Source organism: Triplophysa rosa, linkage group LG10, assembly GCF_024868665.1.
Source record: "Triplophysa rosa linkage group LG10, Trosa_1v2, whole genome shotgun sequence".
NCBI lineage: Eukaryota > Metazoa > Chordata > Actinopteri > Cypriniformes > Nemacheilidae > Triplophysa > Triplophysa rosa.
Window position 1 is genome coordinate 1,106,709 of NC_079899.1, and position 17,206 is coordinate 1,123,914.

Genomic DNA, 17,206 nt, shown 5'->3' on the forward strand with positions numbered 1-17,206 from the left:
ACTGTTTTTATTGGTTCGTCTTTCACAGTCATTTACACATACAGTATGTAAGGCCGGGCCACACCAAAAGATTTTTTAAATCGTATAAGAGTTGTAAACTGTGAAAGACCACAAACATGAGGACAAAAAATCCTAGATGTAATCGGTTTGGTCGCGATGTGACGAAGACAGCACACCACACAAACAGATTTTCCCGACGGTGAACAAAGCTGTTGACATTATCACCTACAGGTGAGAGCCGGTCCTGGTCTATGTATTGTCCTGTTCCTAGCACACTCGGACAGTGCATCCGTCCGTCACTTGCCCATAACATGAATGTTTTATTGAAATTGCCATGACAGTGTTTGGAATGCTTTTGACAGAAAATTCACAGAAAAAAAAGAAAAGGGTTTGGTTGAAGTCATAATAACTTCTGTCAGCTGGCTGTCTGTTTGGGTATCGTTTCGTTCCACGTGACAATCGTGGAACAGCTGCCGTGTTTCTCACCCATAGGCCAACAAGAGTTAAACAAACTTATCACTAGGGCTGTGCAAAAATATCGATACATGTAACTATCGCAATATTTTTTTTTATAGTGTATGGATAGTGATATCTACTATGGATCATTTTTTAAAAAGTTTATTAAGAAAAGTAACAATGACATTTATGGTGCATTCACGGATGTGACACCAGCGCATTTACAGCACGGATGAACCAGGGTTTTATTCTGCCCATGTTCAGTGTTTTAACTGTAATGCACCACAACAGCCAAGTGACTTGAGTGAGCCGCCTTATTCCCCTGTGCTACCCACTTGAGGGGCGCGACCCACAGTTTGAAAAGCCAAACCTCTGATCTAAAGGTCCATGCATCACACATCATGGCCACTCTGCAGAGGTAAGGGATGTTTTTACACTTATCCTCACAGAAAACCCCTGCTGGTGCACAGCATGTTGTATTTCTACCTCTACTTTTAACATTTTCTATTTAAAGTATTGCAATATATCGCAAGTGTGTATCGTATCGTATTGAAATACATAGCAATATATTGTATCGTGACCCATCTATCGTGATATGTATCGTATCGGGAGGCACTTGCCAATACACAGCCCTACTTATCACAGCATCTAAATCGACAACATGTTCATTATTAAATTACTAAACCATTAAAAAAGTAATAACCGGTTGCAGTAGCTTCTCATTCAATCTAGTTCATGTTCCAAAACCCTTTCAGCTAGCCGTTATTAAGCCTCTTATTAAGAAATCGCACCAAATGACCTAGGAAACTATAGACTGATATAAAATCTTCCACATCTGTCTACAATAATGGAAAATGTATTTACTGCGCAATTATTCTCTTTCCTACAAACAAATGACAAACACGAAAAATATCAGACGGGCTTTAGGCCGCATCATAGCACGGAAACCGCAATTGTTAAAATGACAAATGACCTACTCCTAGCATCAGACCAAGGCTGTTTTTCACTCCTAGTTTTACTTTCGTTTACATTCGTGCCGCATTCGATACCATAGATCACTTAAAGAATTATATTGGTATTCAGGAACAAGCTTACAATGGTTCAGATCATATTTATCCGACCGGTATCAGTTTGTTCATTTAAATAGGGAATCATCAATTAAAATTCAAGTAAACTATGGGTTATTGTAATGCATGACTTAGTGGTTGTCAGTTAGTTCAGAATGCAGCTGCTAGAGGTCTAGAAAATGTGACCACATAACACCAATTATATCCTCCCTACACTGGATGCCCACTATGTAGACTATAAAGTACTTCTCATCACTTATAAAGCATTAAACGGTTTAGCTCCCGCTCATCTAACAGAGCTTCTATCACGCTAAAAACCCATCACGCTCTCAAAACTCCAGACTTCTGATAACACCTAGAATAACTAAATCCACCAAAGGGGGTCGAGCATTCTCATAATGTACCTAAACTCTGGAATAGCCTTCCTGATAATACAAGAGGGTCAGACACACTCTCCCAGTTTAGATCTAGATTAAAGACACATCTTCTCAGCCAAGCATACATATGATGCATACCAGTATTATCTCTTGTTTAGAAGTAAATGAACAGCAGCTACGCTAATTATTCTCTCTCTGATACCCATCCGAGGTCACCACAGATGTTCCTGTGGACGTAACTGATCATCAGCTCCAACCCAGGCAATCTCCATCAACAACCAAGAGCAAAGATGGACCCTTGTTATTTTAATACTAACTTTTGTTTATTTTTGTCTTTCTTCCTGTCAAGCTGATTAGAAACAATGAAATATTGTGAACAGCGCTATATAAATAAAACTGAATTGAACAATCAAGAGAGTTCTTAAGTGTTTGTCCTCTGGGTTTCTCCCACACGTTAGGTGTCATGATTCTGCCTCATGTCATGTCATGTCATGTCTTTCTTGGTCTGGTGGCAGGATCATGACAGAGCCTCATGTTTTGTGTGGAGAGAAGCATATTATTGCCTGTCACGACTTAATATGCACTCTCTCCGGTCTAGTTCCCTCGTTAGCGTTCCATCATTGTTGATTCCCTGCACCTGCCCTCTGTTAATTATCCTTTGTTAGTCTCCCTATTTAATGCCCTCATGTTTGCTATCTTGTGCTGGTTCGTTTTGTATTACTCTGTGTTTCACACCTTAGTAAGTTGCCACGTACTTTGCTCTTGTGTGTATTTAGTGTTAGTCCTGTCTGAGATTTATGTAGTTTAGTTAGTTACTCTGTTCGCCTGTTTTGTCCTCCTAGTGGGAGGTTTTGGTTTATGTTTTGATAGTCTTGTTCTCGTTTGTTCCCCCATCGTGGGTATTTTGTATAAAGTCTTTTTGTTTCCCGTTCATCGCTGTCTGCACCTGGGTCCTCATTGCAAATCGCGACAGTTAGGATTGCTGGTGTAAAAAATATTCAACATGTTGATCGGGGCGGCTCCGATGTTCTTCCGATCAGGTTCAGTCACTCTTAACACACATCACACCACAGGAAAATCTGATAAGATCATCTTTAGAGCCATAACAATAATCAGGACTATGCCTTGGATTGTCGGAAGGGGAGAAATCAGCCCAAATTTGTCCTGATTATATATCCTGTGGTGAGGCCCCACCATTAGATATTAGCAATAACCGGCCAAAAGATTTTTAAAATGTTTAATTCTGTTTAACAATATCACGGTGTTATTAAAAGAAAATAAATCTACTTTAGATTAAGAACGTGATGAAAGTTGAGAAAACTGCTAAAACCAGCCCAAGATGGTTGGCTAGTTTGAGCTGGTCTCACAGCCTAGTTTTAGTTGGTTAAGCAGGATGGTTTTAGAGGGTTAGGCTGGTAGACGAGCTTGACCATCTTTATCCAGCTACTACCATCTTAAACTAGCTAAGACCGGCCAACCAGCTTGACCAGCTAAAAATGTGACCAAAAACCAGCCTGCTTAACCAACTAAAACCTGGCTGGGAGACTAGCTCAAAGCAGACAACCAGTTTAGGCTGGATTTAGCATTTTTTTTCAGTAGAGAAACCACATTTTCAAAATAAAAGTAATTTGTATTCACAGACATGGGGCGAGCGGTCTCATTGACGTGTCATTGTGGACTTTACAAACCATCCTCAGATTCAGAATCACACACGCTTTATTCTGTTTGTTTACCCACTGTTAAATAAAACAATCCAAAAATAAACTATGCCATTTTATACCCAATCAATGCATTTTCCCCTAAATTCACATTAAAAACATACTGTACATATTCAAAAAACATAATTGACATGATGGAATATCCACCACCCTGAAAACATTCCACGGATCTGACAAACATGGATGTTGAGATGACATGTCCAAATGAAGAAGCATGAGCAGACATACAGTATGAAAATGACAGATTGCTGTAAACATCTGTGACACAATCCAAAGAGTTGAAGATAAAGGCGGAGAGACGCGCTGAATGTTCTCTCATAGTTCTGAGGTTTTACACGTGACGCTTCAGAGTCAAAGTTAAGAATAGATGGACCAGTAGATGACGTTGAAGAGCGTGTAAGCTCCAGGAAAGATCACTCGGGAGTATTTGTCTATGGCGTGAGTATCTATCCAGATGTTGACGTATCCTCGCGTGCTTTTGACTCGACCCGTCCTCTGACCCAGCGCCAGCTGAGCCATGATCCGCTCCTGACCGCCTCCGTTCTCCGGCATCCCGTAACTTCCCGTGGTGTTGGGATCCACGTCGCTGTAGCAGGTGGTCATCATCATATCTTCCTCGGGGTTCGCTATCCCACACGTGCACGGCAACTGCAAGGAACGCACACAACATCTGTTAGAGGAAGTGGAAGAACCACACGCGTCTCAAGTCAACGTGACCGTGATCTCACATGATTTCTCAGTTTTCTCTCTCGGCGCTCCTGAACGGTGGTAAGATAGTTCACGGCAGCGTACTCGATGACCGACAGGAAGACGAAGACGAAGCTCACCCACAGGTAGATGTCCACGGCTTTGATGTAAGAGACTCTGGGCATGGAGGCGTTCACTCCCGTGATGATGGTGGACATCGTGAGAACCGTTGTGATGCCTGCGTGTGCGTGTCAAAGAGAACGCTCTTTTACCTCCTAACTTACCATTAGAAACGTATTAATGACATTCACTTTTGTGTTTTCTCCTGAGAAAAATGTCATTGGAGCTAGAGTTTGTCAAACTGAGCTCAGATTTGTCAAGCCTGCAATCAAAACTCAATGTTATTAAAGATCTCCATATCAACTCAAACATCCAGATGATTTAACATAATGTGTTTCAACAATGATTCATTTAGCAATGAGAGTTCAATCTCTACAAACACAAAAACATATTTTTCAGGTAAAGCTGCGAGCACTGATGTGTGATCAAAGACAAATACTCTCTCTACGTAAATATTGTTGGACGAGGTATTCATTTACAATCTAAATGTCATTTGAGTTGATCATTTTTTTTCTTTCAATATAGAGGGTTTGCACCTACATCACGGTTTGGTCAGTTACCCGGATGCGCGGCCATATTGGAGACACTCGGATCTAAACAACAGCAGGGATTGCAGGGTTAATGTACTATATAAGACGTTGTTCTACTAATTGATGATGTCTAAACCACGGAAAAAACGCGTGGAAGCTGCTAAATCATATAGAGAAGGACTTGGTAAGCAGGAAAGGGCACGATATTTTGACAAACTAAAGTTAATAGGTGGCTAATAGGTGGTACCTATTTATAGGTTGTACTCCAGATGTTTTTCCCGATCCTACCGATTAGTACAGCCCAAAACACGACAATAATTGACCATTTTCAGCAGCAATAATCATCGAAACTTGCGAGCTCCGTTCGGTTCAGTGGCATTGTTTACGTTCAGTACCGCCAGTATGGCCGACTTCCGGATTGATGACGCGTCGCGAAAACCCTCCATTTCAATAGATCCACACTTTAAAATGTTGGGTGGATTTTTGCCTGTTGTCGGATCAAATATTGACATTTTCTACATACATGTAACGGTTGGGTTCAGTGCTTTTTGACATTTTTCAGACTGTCGTTTTCACACAATTAACCAACTTGGTGTGTAATGTTTCCATGGGCGTCTTTTCATTTAACATCAAGATTTTGGGTTAATGTGTATATGACTAGTTCACACTCAACCATCCGAAACTCCAAGCCCTCACATAATTTGGTCTTACTCAAATGCTATGCAATCTTTTCTCATTTGATGGCAGAGAACGATTTGAGAAGAGTAGAGATTTTATGCAGGTGTTACCCAGAGGAACTCGTGCAGGTACGGCCCTGCGGTCGATCCAGAAAGACACCCAGGACAACATGACCATGAGCGTGGCTGGAAAATAGGTCTGCAGCAGAAAGAAGAAGATGTGTCGACGGAGAGTGAAGTGAACGTACAGACGATTATACCAGCCTGCACAGAACACACACACACACACGTGACATCATCAATCACATGTGTTCTCCATCATCAGAAACATCAGAAAAAGAAATCAAGCTCACAGGACAGATGACAAAACACCATTCATCTGATTTCATCTCATTTCTGCTATGATGTGCTTTCACACCAGTGCCGTTCCAGGATTACATCATCGTTTGAACCAATCAAATCCCACAGATTAATTTAGTCACATAGTTTCATTCCATTTCTATTTCATTCCCGCTCAAGGCTGAGGATCAGTGTTTACACGGCAGGATGTTTGCCATCAGAACGTGAGAAATCTGAAATCTGCCCATATCATGACACTATCATTCTGCGCTGTGTTCTGATTGGCTGATGAAAGTGTGTCACATTACCTGTGCTGCTGTAGAAGGCCAGTTTAGTCGTGGTGTGAAACTTCTGGATGCGAAACTGTGAGAGAGAAATCCGCTCATCGGTGTTCAAAGACTCGTTGCCTTTCTTCCAGTAGAGCATCAGATCATCATCGGTGTATGCATCTAAACAACAACAACAACACACGTGCCGCGTGTTACACAACAGAAGAGAAGACACGTGTGGACATGTCTGTGTTCGTGCACTGTACGTACAGCTCTCGATCTCTAAAGAACACGTCTGCGTGTCCAGAGGAAAGCGACTCAGGTCCATGTTACACATGGCGGTGACGGTGACTCTAAAACACATCACACACACATGTGCCGTCAGTCTCACGTGTGTGCGTGTGTCATGTGACTGTTTGCGATGTTACCTGAGACTGTACAGGACGTTTCCGTCGGGATAGACTCGTAACATCACGTTGTCTGTGGTGGTGTCGTGAATGAAGGAGCGTTTGGAATGAACGAAGAACATGTCGGGCACCCAGATCTTCTTCACCAGACGGCTGTCGAACGTCATGCTCTGATTGTTGGTGCTGGGGAAGGACAAGCGCTCGTCTTTCCAGTAATGTCTCAGATACAGCGTCATGGTAAAGTCCTGCCAGAAACATTGAGGCGTCAGCAGCATCCTGATAACACACTACTTATGCATCTATCCCCAATACTGTAGTGTTCACGACTTCATCTGCTGACATCCACACGGGAGAAAACTCACCATATCCACCTCAGAGATGGTGTCAAGACTTTCCACCTGAACGTCCACACCCACAGGTATCGGAGGTCCTGCAAGAGTTCATAAAAGACACAGAAATGATGAGTGGGAAGGACTTTCGCTGTGATGAAGCTCTCAGGCAGGTTTTTTCTGTGAACAGACCGGATTTAAAAGCCCTTTTCAAGTCTCTGGCCTCTTTAATTCTGATTCGCTGTGAGAAACAAGTGGGTCACGGGTGACAGCCAATCACAGAGCTGCAGTCTGTGACTGCGTTCCTTATGCAGCAACACGACACTTTATGAGAACAAAAACATCGATGACATCTCGCAGGAATTGAGAAGGGTTTACAAGGCAAAACAGATCATATGAAAACATACGAATCCTAACAAACCATCACTGACATCATCATGAGAAAGAGTGTGAAAGTCTCTGAACGCTTGATTCTGATTGGTCAGGGTCAACAGTGATTGGCTGCTCAACTGGATTTCTTCTTCAGTAGCCACATGCAATATAACACATAACTATGTTTTCTGAGGTGTATTAAGTCGTTTTTATACAGTAGTTTTTCAGGCCGTCTGCTGACTGTGTTCTAGAGTTTGGGTTGACGATCTTTCCTAACAACATTTACATTTAGCAGACGCTTTATCCAAAGCAACTTACAAATGAGGTGAACAACATCTAAACATATACGCAACGCAATTATTGAGGCCAAAAGATTTCACAATTCTCTCGAAATATATCAATTTTGAAACTTACAATAAACAAGCTATCAGTCAAATGAATCTCTCATTATGTTTTGGTTTCTTTTTTGTCAGGCTATTTATTTAGTGTTTCCTCACAGCCCGTCATCCTATCAGAACAGAGAAACCACTTCAGCGTGTTTATTCTATTTAAAGATCGTGTTCTCACCTCCAAACGCCGGTCTCATTGTGAATTCGTGGTCATCGATTCTCAACAGCTGCTCTGATTTAGTGATGGGAGATTTGGTCATGTCTGGACTTCTTCTGAAAATTGGGCTGAAACGATGATAAACACAAAACTTCTGAAATCTACGAACACAGCATCTGACAGCCAACAGTATTCTAGTGACTGAACTGAAGATGTTTAATGACCTGCCAGACTTCTGACTCCGTCCATTCACACGCGTTTCTCTCTGGAACCTGACAGATGAAAGACAAACGCCTTCATGAACTTTTCTTACAATTGACTTCATGTGGTTAAAGGGACAGTTCAGCCACAAATCATCATTTATTCACTCTCATGTGGTTCAAAACCTGCATATTCAGTGGAACACTTTATATTTCCCTGTATATTAACTGTCAATACATTACATCTTTTAATATATATTTGAAAATATATACAGTAGATGAACACATTGTTAGTATATTCAAATGTTACAATATATTGAATAGTACATAGGAAATTGTTGCTTTCATAAATTGAAAAATATAAGTATTTGGTTCAAATATATGAAATATTTATTATTTAATGTATTATTTCATATATTGCATTATATTTTACAGTATATTCCCATATATTTTGTTTCGTAAGGGAACACAAAAGGAGATATTTCGAGAACTGTCACAATGGAAGTCAATGGGGTTCAATTTTTGATTAATTGACAGAAGCGACAGCAGCTTGATGTGTGTGTGTGTGTGTGTGTTCATGTTTGTATATCCCGGTGGGGACCTAAACCTGAATGCACACCAACACATGGGGTCACCGTGTGGACCAAAATTGAGGTCCTCATGGGCAAAAAAGCTTATAAATTGTACAGAACAATATTTTTTAAAAATCTAAAAATGCAAAAAGTGTTCTACGATCTTTAGGTTTAGGGGTTGGGTTAGGGGTAGGGGATAGAATATACAGTTTGTACAGTATAAAAAACATTACGCCTATGGACTGTCCCCACAGAGATAATAAACCAGACATGTGCGTGTGTGTGTGTGTGTGCGTGTTTGTGATTTAATATCATGAACTCAAATATTTACTGTAGAAAAGTGTAGTGGACTTGACAATCACTGTTGATGAGACGATTGAATGCTGTGTGATATCTACATCAGATGTGATGATGTTCTTCAAGAGTCTTCTGGACACATGTGAAGACGCTGATGGAAAATCTTCTATACAAATGACTGTATTATTATTATTATACAAAATATTTACCTGCTTTGCTTGTAGGTCTCCAGTTTGTGTCCTGTTTTATGGGCTGATCTGTGTCCTGTAGTGCTCCACACACTGACACAAACAAACACAAGTAGAGTTTCCAGCCGCATGGTGACAAACACCTCGACAATCTTCAGATTCCAGACACTTTGAGACTCAAGCATGTCATCACACACCCATCTGTGGACATTGTTCCATTGGTAATGAGGCCGAGAAGGACCACAGGGATCTGCCCTGTCAACATCCACACAGCTTAATCTCCACACTGGGAAAAGCAATTGTGTCTAAACCCATAAATCCCTGCGCGTCAGATGGCACAGATTTCATCCTCCAGTGACGGTTGTGCTCTGACAGCACACTGCACAAGCTCAAAGCAATTCTCCTAATGATGCTGAGGTCAGTCGTGACACACACACACACACACACACAACCAAACACACCCACACGCACGCACGCACGCACACACACGCACGCACGCACGCACGCACGCACACACCCACGCACACGCACACAACCAAACAGACACGCACGCACGCACTCACGCACATACACACACACACACACAGGGACAGTCCACAGGCGTAATGGTTTTTATACTGTACAAACTGTATATTTTATCCCCTAAACCTAAAGATCATAGAAAACTTTTTGCATTTTTAGATTTTAAAAAATATTGTTCTGTACAATTTATAAGCTGTTTTGCTTATGAGGACCTCAATTTTGTTCCACACGAGTCCCCATGTGTTGGTGTTTATTCAGGTTTAGGTCCCCACCGGGATATACAAACATGACAGACAGTGTTACTGAGTGAGATCGGACAGACAGTGCTGAATAAAAAAATATATATATATACTTATAATAGAATATGTGTGTTTTGCCTTTTTTTCAAGCTTGTGACTTTTAATCGTCGTTCGTGAGCAGGCAGTGACTTTTATTTTGACATGTTTCTACGTATCGTTGTTTCCGACACTTCCGTGACTCGCACTTTTAAACATGGAGTCTATTTTCCACGAAAAAGTAAGAAGCGTTTTTTTATTGAATTATGTTTATTATTGTTATATGTTGTTTGTGTGACATTGTCATGTTTAAAGTATGAGTTATTCTTAAATGACTTTAGTGTGTGTTTGTACTTTAATCGAGTGTGTTACAGATGTTTATTTACATTTCGGTTCTTTTATGTTTGACTTTCATTATTTTTCAATGTGAAATATGACGTTTATTTATCTGATACTTTAGACTGTTAACACCTGTAAGTTAAGTGATTGTAGAAAAAGGATCGGATGGTAATACTGAATGATCATCATATTTATGGGTCATAGCTATAGCATGCTTTGTGTTTAAAAACATTGAAAAGTGTTGTGATACTGCGATGCTTTCCCCCTGAAACAGCACATTTACTCCACATGCGAGAATCCTCATAAATGCTTCAATATTCTTAAAGAATATATATATATATATATATATATATATATATATAAGCGTCTTTCTGTCATTTTGATTGATTGATGTTGAGTTTGATTTGAGTAAAGCCGATGTGATGATGTCGTGTGTGTTGTTTCTTCAGCAAGAGGGCTCTCTGTGTGCCCAGCACTGCTTGAATAATCTTCTTCAAGGTGAATATTTCAGTCCTGTGGAGCTGTCGTCCATCGCTCAGCAGCTGGATGAAGAAGAGCGCGCGAGGATGGCTGAAGGAGGCGTTCAGAGTGAAGAATACAGGACATTTCTACAGGTACACAACACACACACGCACACACACACACACACACACACACACACACACACACACACACGTGTTATCATGGTGCTCATGATGTGTTTTGTGTGACATGGTTTACAGCAGCCGTCTGGAAACATGGATGATAGCGGCTTCTTCTCTATTCAGGTGAGTCACGTCTCATGACTGTCTATCATCTTTATGTGAGACACAAAACAATGTAAAAAAAGAACAATGATTTTTACTTACACGTCCAACTGTGTGTTAGTCAACAAGATGAACACCCTTATTAGTCATGCACTTGTCATACATCATTATCAGATGGAATTTTGTAATGAGGTTGTGTTGTGTGTTTCAGGTGATCAGTAACGCTCTGGGGGTTTGGGGGCTGGAGATCGTTCTGTTCAACAGTAGAGAATATCAGCAGTTACACATGGATCCCGTGTGAGTTACTCAGAGAACATCATGTGTGTCGTTCAGATGTGTGCGACGTGTGTCTCATGATTGATTTGTTTTACAGAAATGAAAAGGCTTTTATATGTAACTATAAAGAACATTGGTTTACAGTACGGAAACTGGGCCAGCAGGTATGTGCTTTACAGCGTTACACTATCTGATGATGATGATGTGTTCTGAAGTCTCGGTGTGTGTCTTCACACAGTGGTTTAATCTAAACTCACTGCTGACGGGACCAGAGCTCATATCTGACACATATCTGGCACTCTTCTTAGCACAACTACAGCAGGAAGGTAAACGCTCATGTCATGTGAAGGGCTTTTCACGTGATGGCGTGTGTGTGTGTGTGTGTGTTTAAACTGAATCCCGTTTCTCTGTAGGATACTCTATATTCGTGATCCGAGGAAACCTGCCGGATTGTGAAGCCGATCAGATTTTGGGGATCATGCGAGTAGAGCAGCAGCAACGGCCGAAGTTGATTGGCGAAGATGAAGCTCAGAGGTATGAGCCAATCAGCAGCACGCAGTACGGTCATGTGATCATGTGTGTTTAGAGGCTGAACTTTACTCGCAAACGCTTGATCTAAAAGTCATTCTGTAGTCCTGTAATGAATCGATAATGATTAGGTTTGTGATTGTGTGTAGGACGCCCGGGCCGCAGGTGTCAGATGGTGGCCAGAGCACTGACGATGTTGTGTTAGATGAGGAGGAGTTGAGGAAGGCTCTGGCTCTCAGCAGACAGGACATGGAGGTTGAAGACGAAGAGGCCGATCTGCGCCGAGCAATTCAACTCAGCATGCAGGGTATGAGATGACGCATCAAATCTCTCTCTTGTGTTTGTTATCATTAGCTGTATGAGCATTAGATGGGCGTGGCTTCAGTTTCATTGGTTGATCAGTGAAAAAGATGAATGCTCGATACTGAGTCTTAAAGAGCCTCAGTTCTGTGGGCTGAAATATCATTTAGAGCAGTGGTCACCAACCCTGCTCCTGGAGATCGACCGTCCTGCAGACTGCAGCTCCAACCCTGCACACCTGTCTGTAATTATCAAGCAAACCTGAACACCTTGATTAGATAGTTCAGGTGTGTTTGATTGGGGTTGGAGCTGAAATCTTCAGGATGGTCGATCTCCAGGAGCAGGGTTTTATAGAACCACTGATTTAGAGAAATCTAGTGTCAAGTCTTCCTGTGACAGTAAAGGGACCCATCTCGTTTACATAATGACAGTAAGACAACAAGTGATCATTCAAATGAAATGTAATGATAATATCAAAAGAGATCCATGGTAATATTTAATATAATAATTGCTCGTTATGTGATATTTTGCAGATATGAGTCAGTTGATTACTGTACATTGTTATTCATTGATTATCATTATGAATGATTGTATCATTGTAATTACTAAAGAAACAGATCTCTTATCATTTCCTCATTCTCATGTCATTCCAGATGTGTAAGAACACAAACGGGTCATTTTATTCGAATACACAGGATTGAGCGCGTTCTTATTTTCTCTTGTTTCGCAGGCTGCAGCGATCCCAGAATCCCCAGCGAGTCGAGCTGTGTGACAGCGGGGAGTAGTGAGACGCTGACAGCTGAGGAGTTACGCAGGAGGAGACAGGCGTACTTTGACAGGTGATTTGACCACACACTTCACATTCATACGCGCTTCTGAAGAATATCACTACAGAACAACAGGAACACTAGAAATATTGTGATTGTCAAAACATTTGATAACATCATTTCATTACTTTCATTATTTAGGTGAACTGTCTCTTCAAATGTTGAGCACAGACCAGACATGGTCTTATCTTAGACAGGTTGTAGACACTTGGGAGATCTTGTAAAAAAAGAATTTATTGTTAAACAATGCATTTGCAAATAGGCGTTTACTTTTTATCATCAAGAGAATTTACTTGGTAACCTAATCCAACTCACAATATGCACACATTTATTCCTAATCTTAACCCTAATAAAGTGCTGAAAACGGCTGTGTTGCTGTCTCTTGTCTTGTCACACTTTTAATTGTGAATTACATTACATCAATCACATACAGTGCCCTTCACTATTATTGGTAAATATGAGCAAAGATTAAGGCTGTAAAAATAAATCTGCATTGTTTCTGCTTTGATCTTTTATAAAAAATCTACAAAATCATTCATCACAATGGGTAAAACCAAAGAATATAGTTCTGATGTGCAGCAAAAGATTGTTGAGCCACACAAAATAGGGAAAGGGAAATGGTTGAAACAATGAAAATTCCCATTTCCAACATCAGGACAATAATTCCGAAGTTTTAATGGACTGGAGATGTTGCAGATCTGCCTGAAAGAAAATGTGTGTCTATGTTGTGAAGAGAATATTTTGAGTGGCCAAAGACTTTTCAAAGATCACAGATGGAGAATTGCAGAAATTAGTTGAATTTTAGTTTCAGAAAAAATAAAATAAAAATAAAGGAAAACTGCACCTCCATCAGCACAAGTTGTTTGTTCAAGAAACAAAAATAATCTGCCATACTGGAACTTCAACCAGGACTGTGGTCTATGGCCATATGACATGAAACAGAGTTGTTTGGCAGCAATAACACAAGATAAGTTTGGTACACACATGTCCAGAGTTAAATACACCACCAGATCTTCATTGTTGTGGACCTACTTTTTATACCAGAGGTTCAGATACATGGCATCATGTTTTACATCAAACACCAACAGATCAAAACCTGATTTGCTCTTATAGAAATCTTATAATAGGTCGTGGTTAGATCTTCCGTCAGCACACTGGTTCAAAATAAACATCCAAATCAAGAATGTGTCACTGAGCACAAAATCAAGATCCTGCCATAGCCATCCCAGTTCCCTGACCTGAACCCTATAGAACATGAGTGGGACGAACTGAAGAAGAGGGAGCGCCAAAATTTGAAGGATCTTAAGAGATTCTGTATGGAGGAATGGACTCGCATGACTCTCAATGCATTCTCAAACCTCATCAGACTGAAAAGACAACACTCACAGCTGTTTTTCTTATCAATTGAGGTTGCGGAGTGTATTAAATACAAGGGTGCCAATAATTGTGGCCAACATGTCTGGAAGAAAAAATTCCACTTCAAATAGTTTTCCTTCAATGAAATGTTGGAATTTTGTAGATTTTATAAATAAAAGATCAAAAGGAGAAACAAAGCAGATTAATTTTTACAGCCTTCTTTGCTCATATTTACCAAGGGTGCCAATAATAGAGGAGGGCTCTGTATGTGACATGTTTGTCATCTAAAACAGCGTTTTGTAGTTTGCATCAGTGGATACTGTCGGTCAACATTTCTATTGTTAAAAAGTTGAATGTTTAGCCACTTGTGTCTTCTTTGATTTGTTTTGTCACTGCTCGGCTCTCCAAACAGTAACTCCCGCCTACTTACATTTGATTGGCCACCTTATTTTGACATTGAGGTCAACTGCTCGACTGCTGAGATGTAAAATAGTCTGCAGCACAAAAATATAGATTGGCTTTTTTGGCATCTATTGAACCAATTTTATTACACACCACAGAAAAAACGTCGGGTGCGACCGTGCGTGAGAAAAGGGATGTTGGTAGCCCTTATATCACATCTGATGATTCTTCAGATGAATCTTTTGTGATTTCCTTCATATCAGCTTTATTCACAGGCAGTGAATCCCTGTTATTATGATTATTAGCACTATTCATGTCAATGTGTTATGTTCACACAGGCATTCTCAACAACACACTCATGACAGTAAACCTGCAGGTGAGAGATATCACTTTATCACACACACACGTGTTCATGTTCTTTCATTTAGGTGAAGTTCACACACCTTAGATGTTATTTGTATTATGGAAGATCTGACACATGAAGTCAGTTTAGGGATTCAGTATGTTAACACAATATGATATTAATCTCATAAATCCAAAGTTTGTACACATCTACTCGATCATTTACAATCATATCAAATTCATCCAAACTGTGAAAGAACACGCATCTCCTCGTCTCACATGTGTAATATGTACGATTCATGTTACTGTACTCTATTACACAGATGACTGTACGATCTGAGTCTTAATTCTCTGTTAGTGTCTTTGTGTCTCGTGAGTTTTTATCACCGTCAAAGATCACGACCATTGAGCTCAATCAGTTTCACGTGTGTGAGTGCGTGCGTGTATTCTCCGTCATGCAGTAAGGTAAATGTGTGTGTGTGTGTTGTGTTCAGGTGGTGTGGAGGAGAGTGCGAGTAAAGCTAGCGAGTGACGGTGGGCTCTGATGGTGACAGTCTTCATATGAGGAGAATCAGAAGAAGTCCAGGATGATGTTCAATCACATTCATCTAGAGACAAACATTAGTGTGTAGCTTTGCTTTACCTCTGTGATGGTGAGGAGGTGAGCGAGCGCGGTACATTCCTCTTCCTCAGACACATCTCTTACGGCCTTCAGTCTGTTTCTCTCTCTCCTTCACGAGACGCTGCAGATGAACGCAGAGCCATCAGGATTCTTCATCGTTCCTCTGTGGATTCATCCGTCGGTCTGGTGATCCTTATCTGATGTCATGGATGTGTGTGTGTTTCCTTCTGCGCTCTACACGTGCGTCCATATGAACACTGGCCATGTTTTTAAAGAACACAGGACAAACTCTGTACAGTTTTAACTGCTCTTATTCACTATGTGAGTGTTTGTGTTGAAGGGAACTGTATGTCTCACATATAACTGCACTCCAAACACAATATATGACACAAGTATGACATAGATGTAAAGCACGTCCGGTGCACATTCACACATGAAATCTTTCCAGCGCGTGTGTGTGTGTGTGTTTTGTGTTAAACATTCTTTTGTGATTTGTCATGATTTTTAAGGATGATTTCAGAACAGAGCTGGAGTTTTACTCTTATTTTCCTTCAGCAATACTTTTAAATAATTTCATGCACCAATTACACAGCTGTTGTTGGCATTTTTCTTTCTTAAATAAAAGTTTTTCTTTCTCTTGGAATTAGGATTTATTTTTTCTCACGTTTTGCTGTTGTGTACATACGTGACTGTAATTGTTAAACATGTATGTTACTCTTAAAAAAAGGAATATGATGTAGGACTGTGCAAAAATATTGATACATGTAACTATCGCAATATTTTTTTTTCAATAGTGTATGGACAGTGATACCTCTACTATTGATATATATTTTTTAATCATGTCATATACATCCGGCCAAAAGTAAGTGGAAGCGAGCATGGTGAAAAATATAAGAACGCTGGGAGCTCTCAGAGCTGATGTGTGGGTGTGTTTTGGTTTATAAAAGAAGTCATGGAGTAATGAGTTATATCAAATAATGCTGTTTGTAGGCTACAAGTCATGTCATGACACAAGTCACTTAGCTACTGCAGTGCATTAGACAGAAAGTTGATTAAGAAAAGTAACGATGACATTTATTGAGATTATATACGGATGTGACACCAGCGCATTTACAGCACGGATGAAGCAGAGGTTTATTCTGCCCAAGATCAGTGTTTTAACTGTAATGCACCACAACAGACAAGTGACTTGCGTGAGCCGCCTTATTCCCCTGTGCTACCCACTTGAGGGGCGCAACCCACAGTTTGAGAAGCCAAACCTCTGATCTAAAGGTCCATGCATCACACATCATGGCCACTCTGCAGAGGTAAGGGATGTTTTTACACTTATCCTAACAGAAAACCCCAGATGGTGCACAGCATGTTGTATTTCTACCTCTACTTTTGACATTTTCTATTTAAAGTATTGCAATATATCGCAAATGTGTATCGTATTGAAATACATAGCAATATATTGTATCGTGACCCATCTATCGTGATATGTATCGTATCGGGAGGCACTTGCCAATACACAGCCCTAC

The 17,206-nt window shown here is 40.5% G+C and overlaps 2 protein-coding genes across 3 annotated transcripts; one reads left to right on the forward strand and one right to left on the reverse strand.

The window, feature by feature from the left end:
• Nucleotides 1–3,149: 3,149 nt before the first annotated feature.
• On the reverse strand, nt 3,150–9,920 carry LOC130560532 (gamma-aminobutyric acid receptor subunit rho-1). 2 transcript variants are annotated; one of them, XM_057344377.1, is made up of 10 exons: nt 9,173–9,920; nt 8,119–8,166; nt 7,916–8,022; nt 7,010–7,077; nt 6,669–6,892; nt 6,511–6,593; nt 6,280–6,420; nt 5,744–5,831; nt 4,347–4,543; nt 3,150–4,266 (listed from the first exon to the last, which is right to left on the reverse strand). In XM_057344377.1, exons 1-10 carry the CDS (start codon nt 9,334–9,336, stop codon nt 3,950–3,952), a joined length of 1,437 nt encoding a protein of 478 aa, XP_057200360.1. In that variant the 5' UTR covers nt 9,337–9,920; the 3' UTR covers nt 3,150–3,949. The 2 variants fall into 2 exon arrangements, with proteins under 2 accessions (XP_057200360.1, XP_057200359.1); XM_057344376.1 differs by having other exon boundaries at nt 5,744–5,896.
• A 149-nt stretch (nt 9,921–10,069) lies between these two features.
• atxn3 (ataxin 3) lies at nt 10,070–16,329 on the forward strand. Its single transcript, XM_057344378.1, has 11 exons — nt 10,070–10,189; nt 10,737–10,901; nt 11,010–11,054; nt 11,245–11,330; nt 11,407–11,473; nt 11,548–11,635; nt 11,723–11,843; nt 11,987–12,144; nt 12,868–12,976; nt 15,061–15,098; nt 15,559–16,329. Exons 1-11 carry the CDS (start codon nt 10,166–10,168, stop codon nt 15,594–15,596), a joined length of 939 nt encoding a protein of 312 aa, XP_057200361.1. The 5' UTR covers nt 10,070–10,165; the 3' UTR covers nt 15,597–16,329.
• Nucleotides 16,330–17,206: the final 877 nt, after the last annotated feature.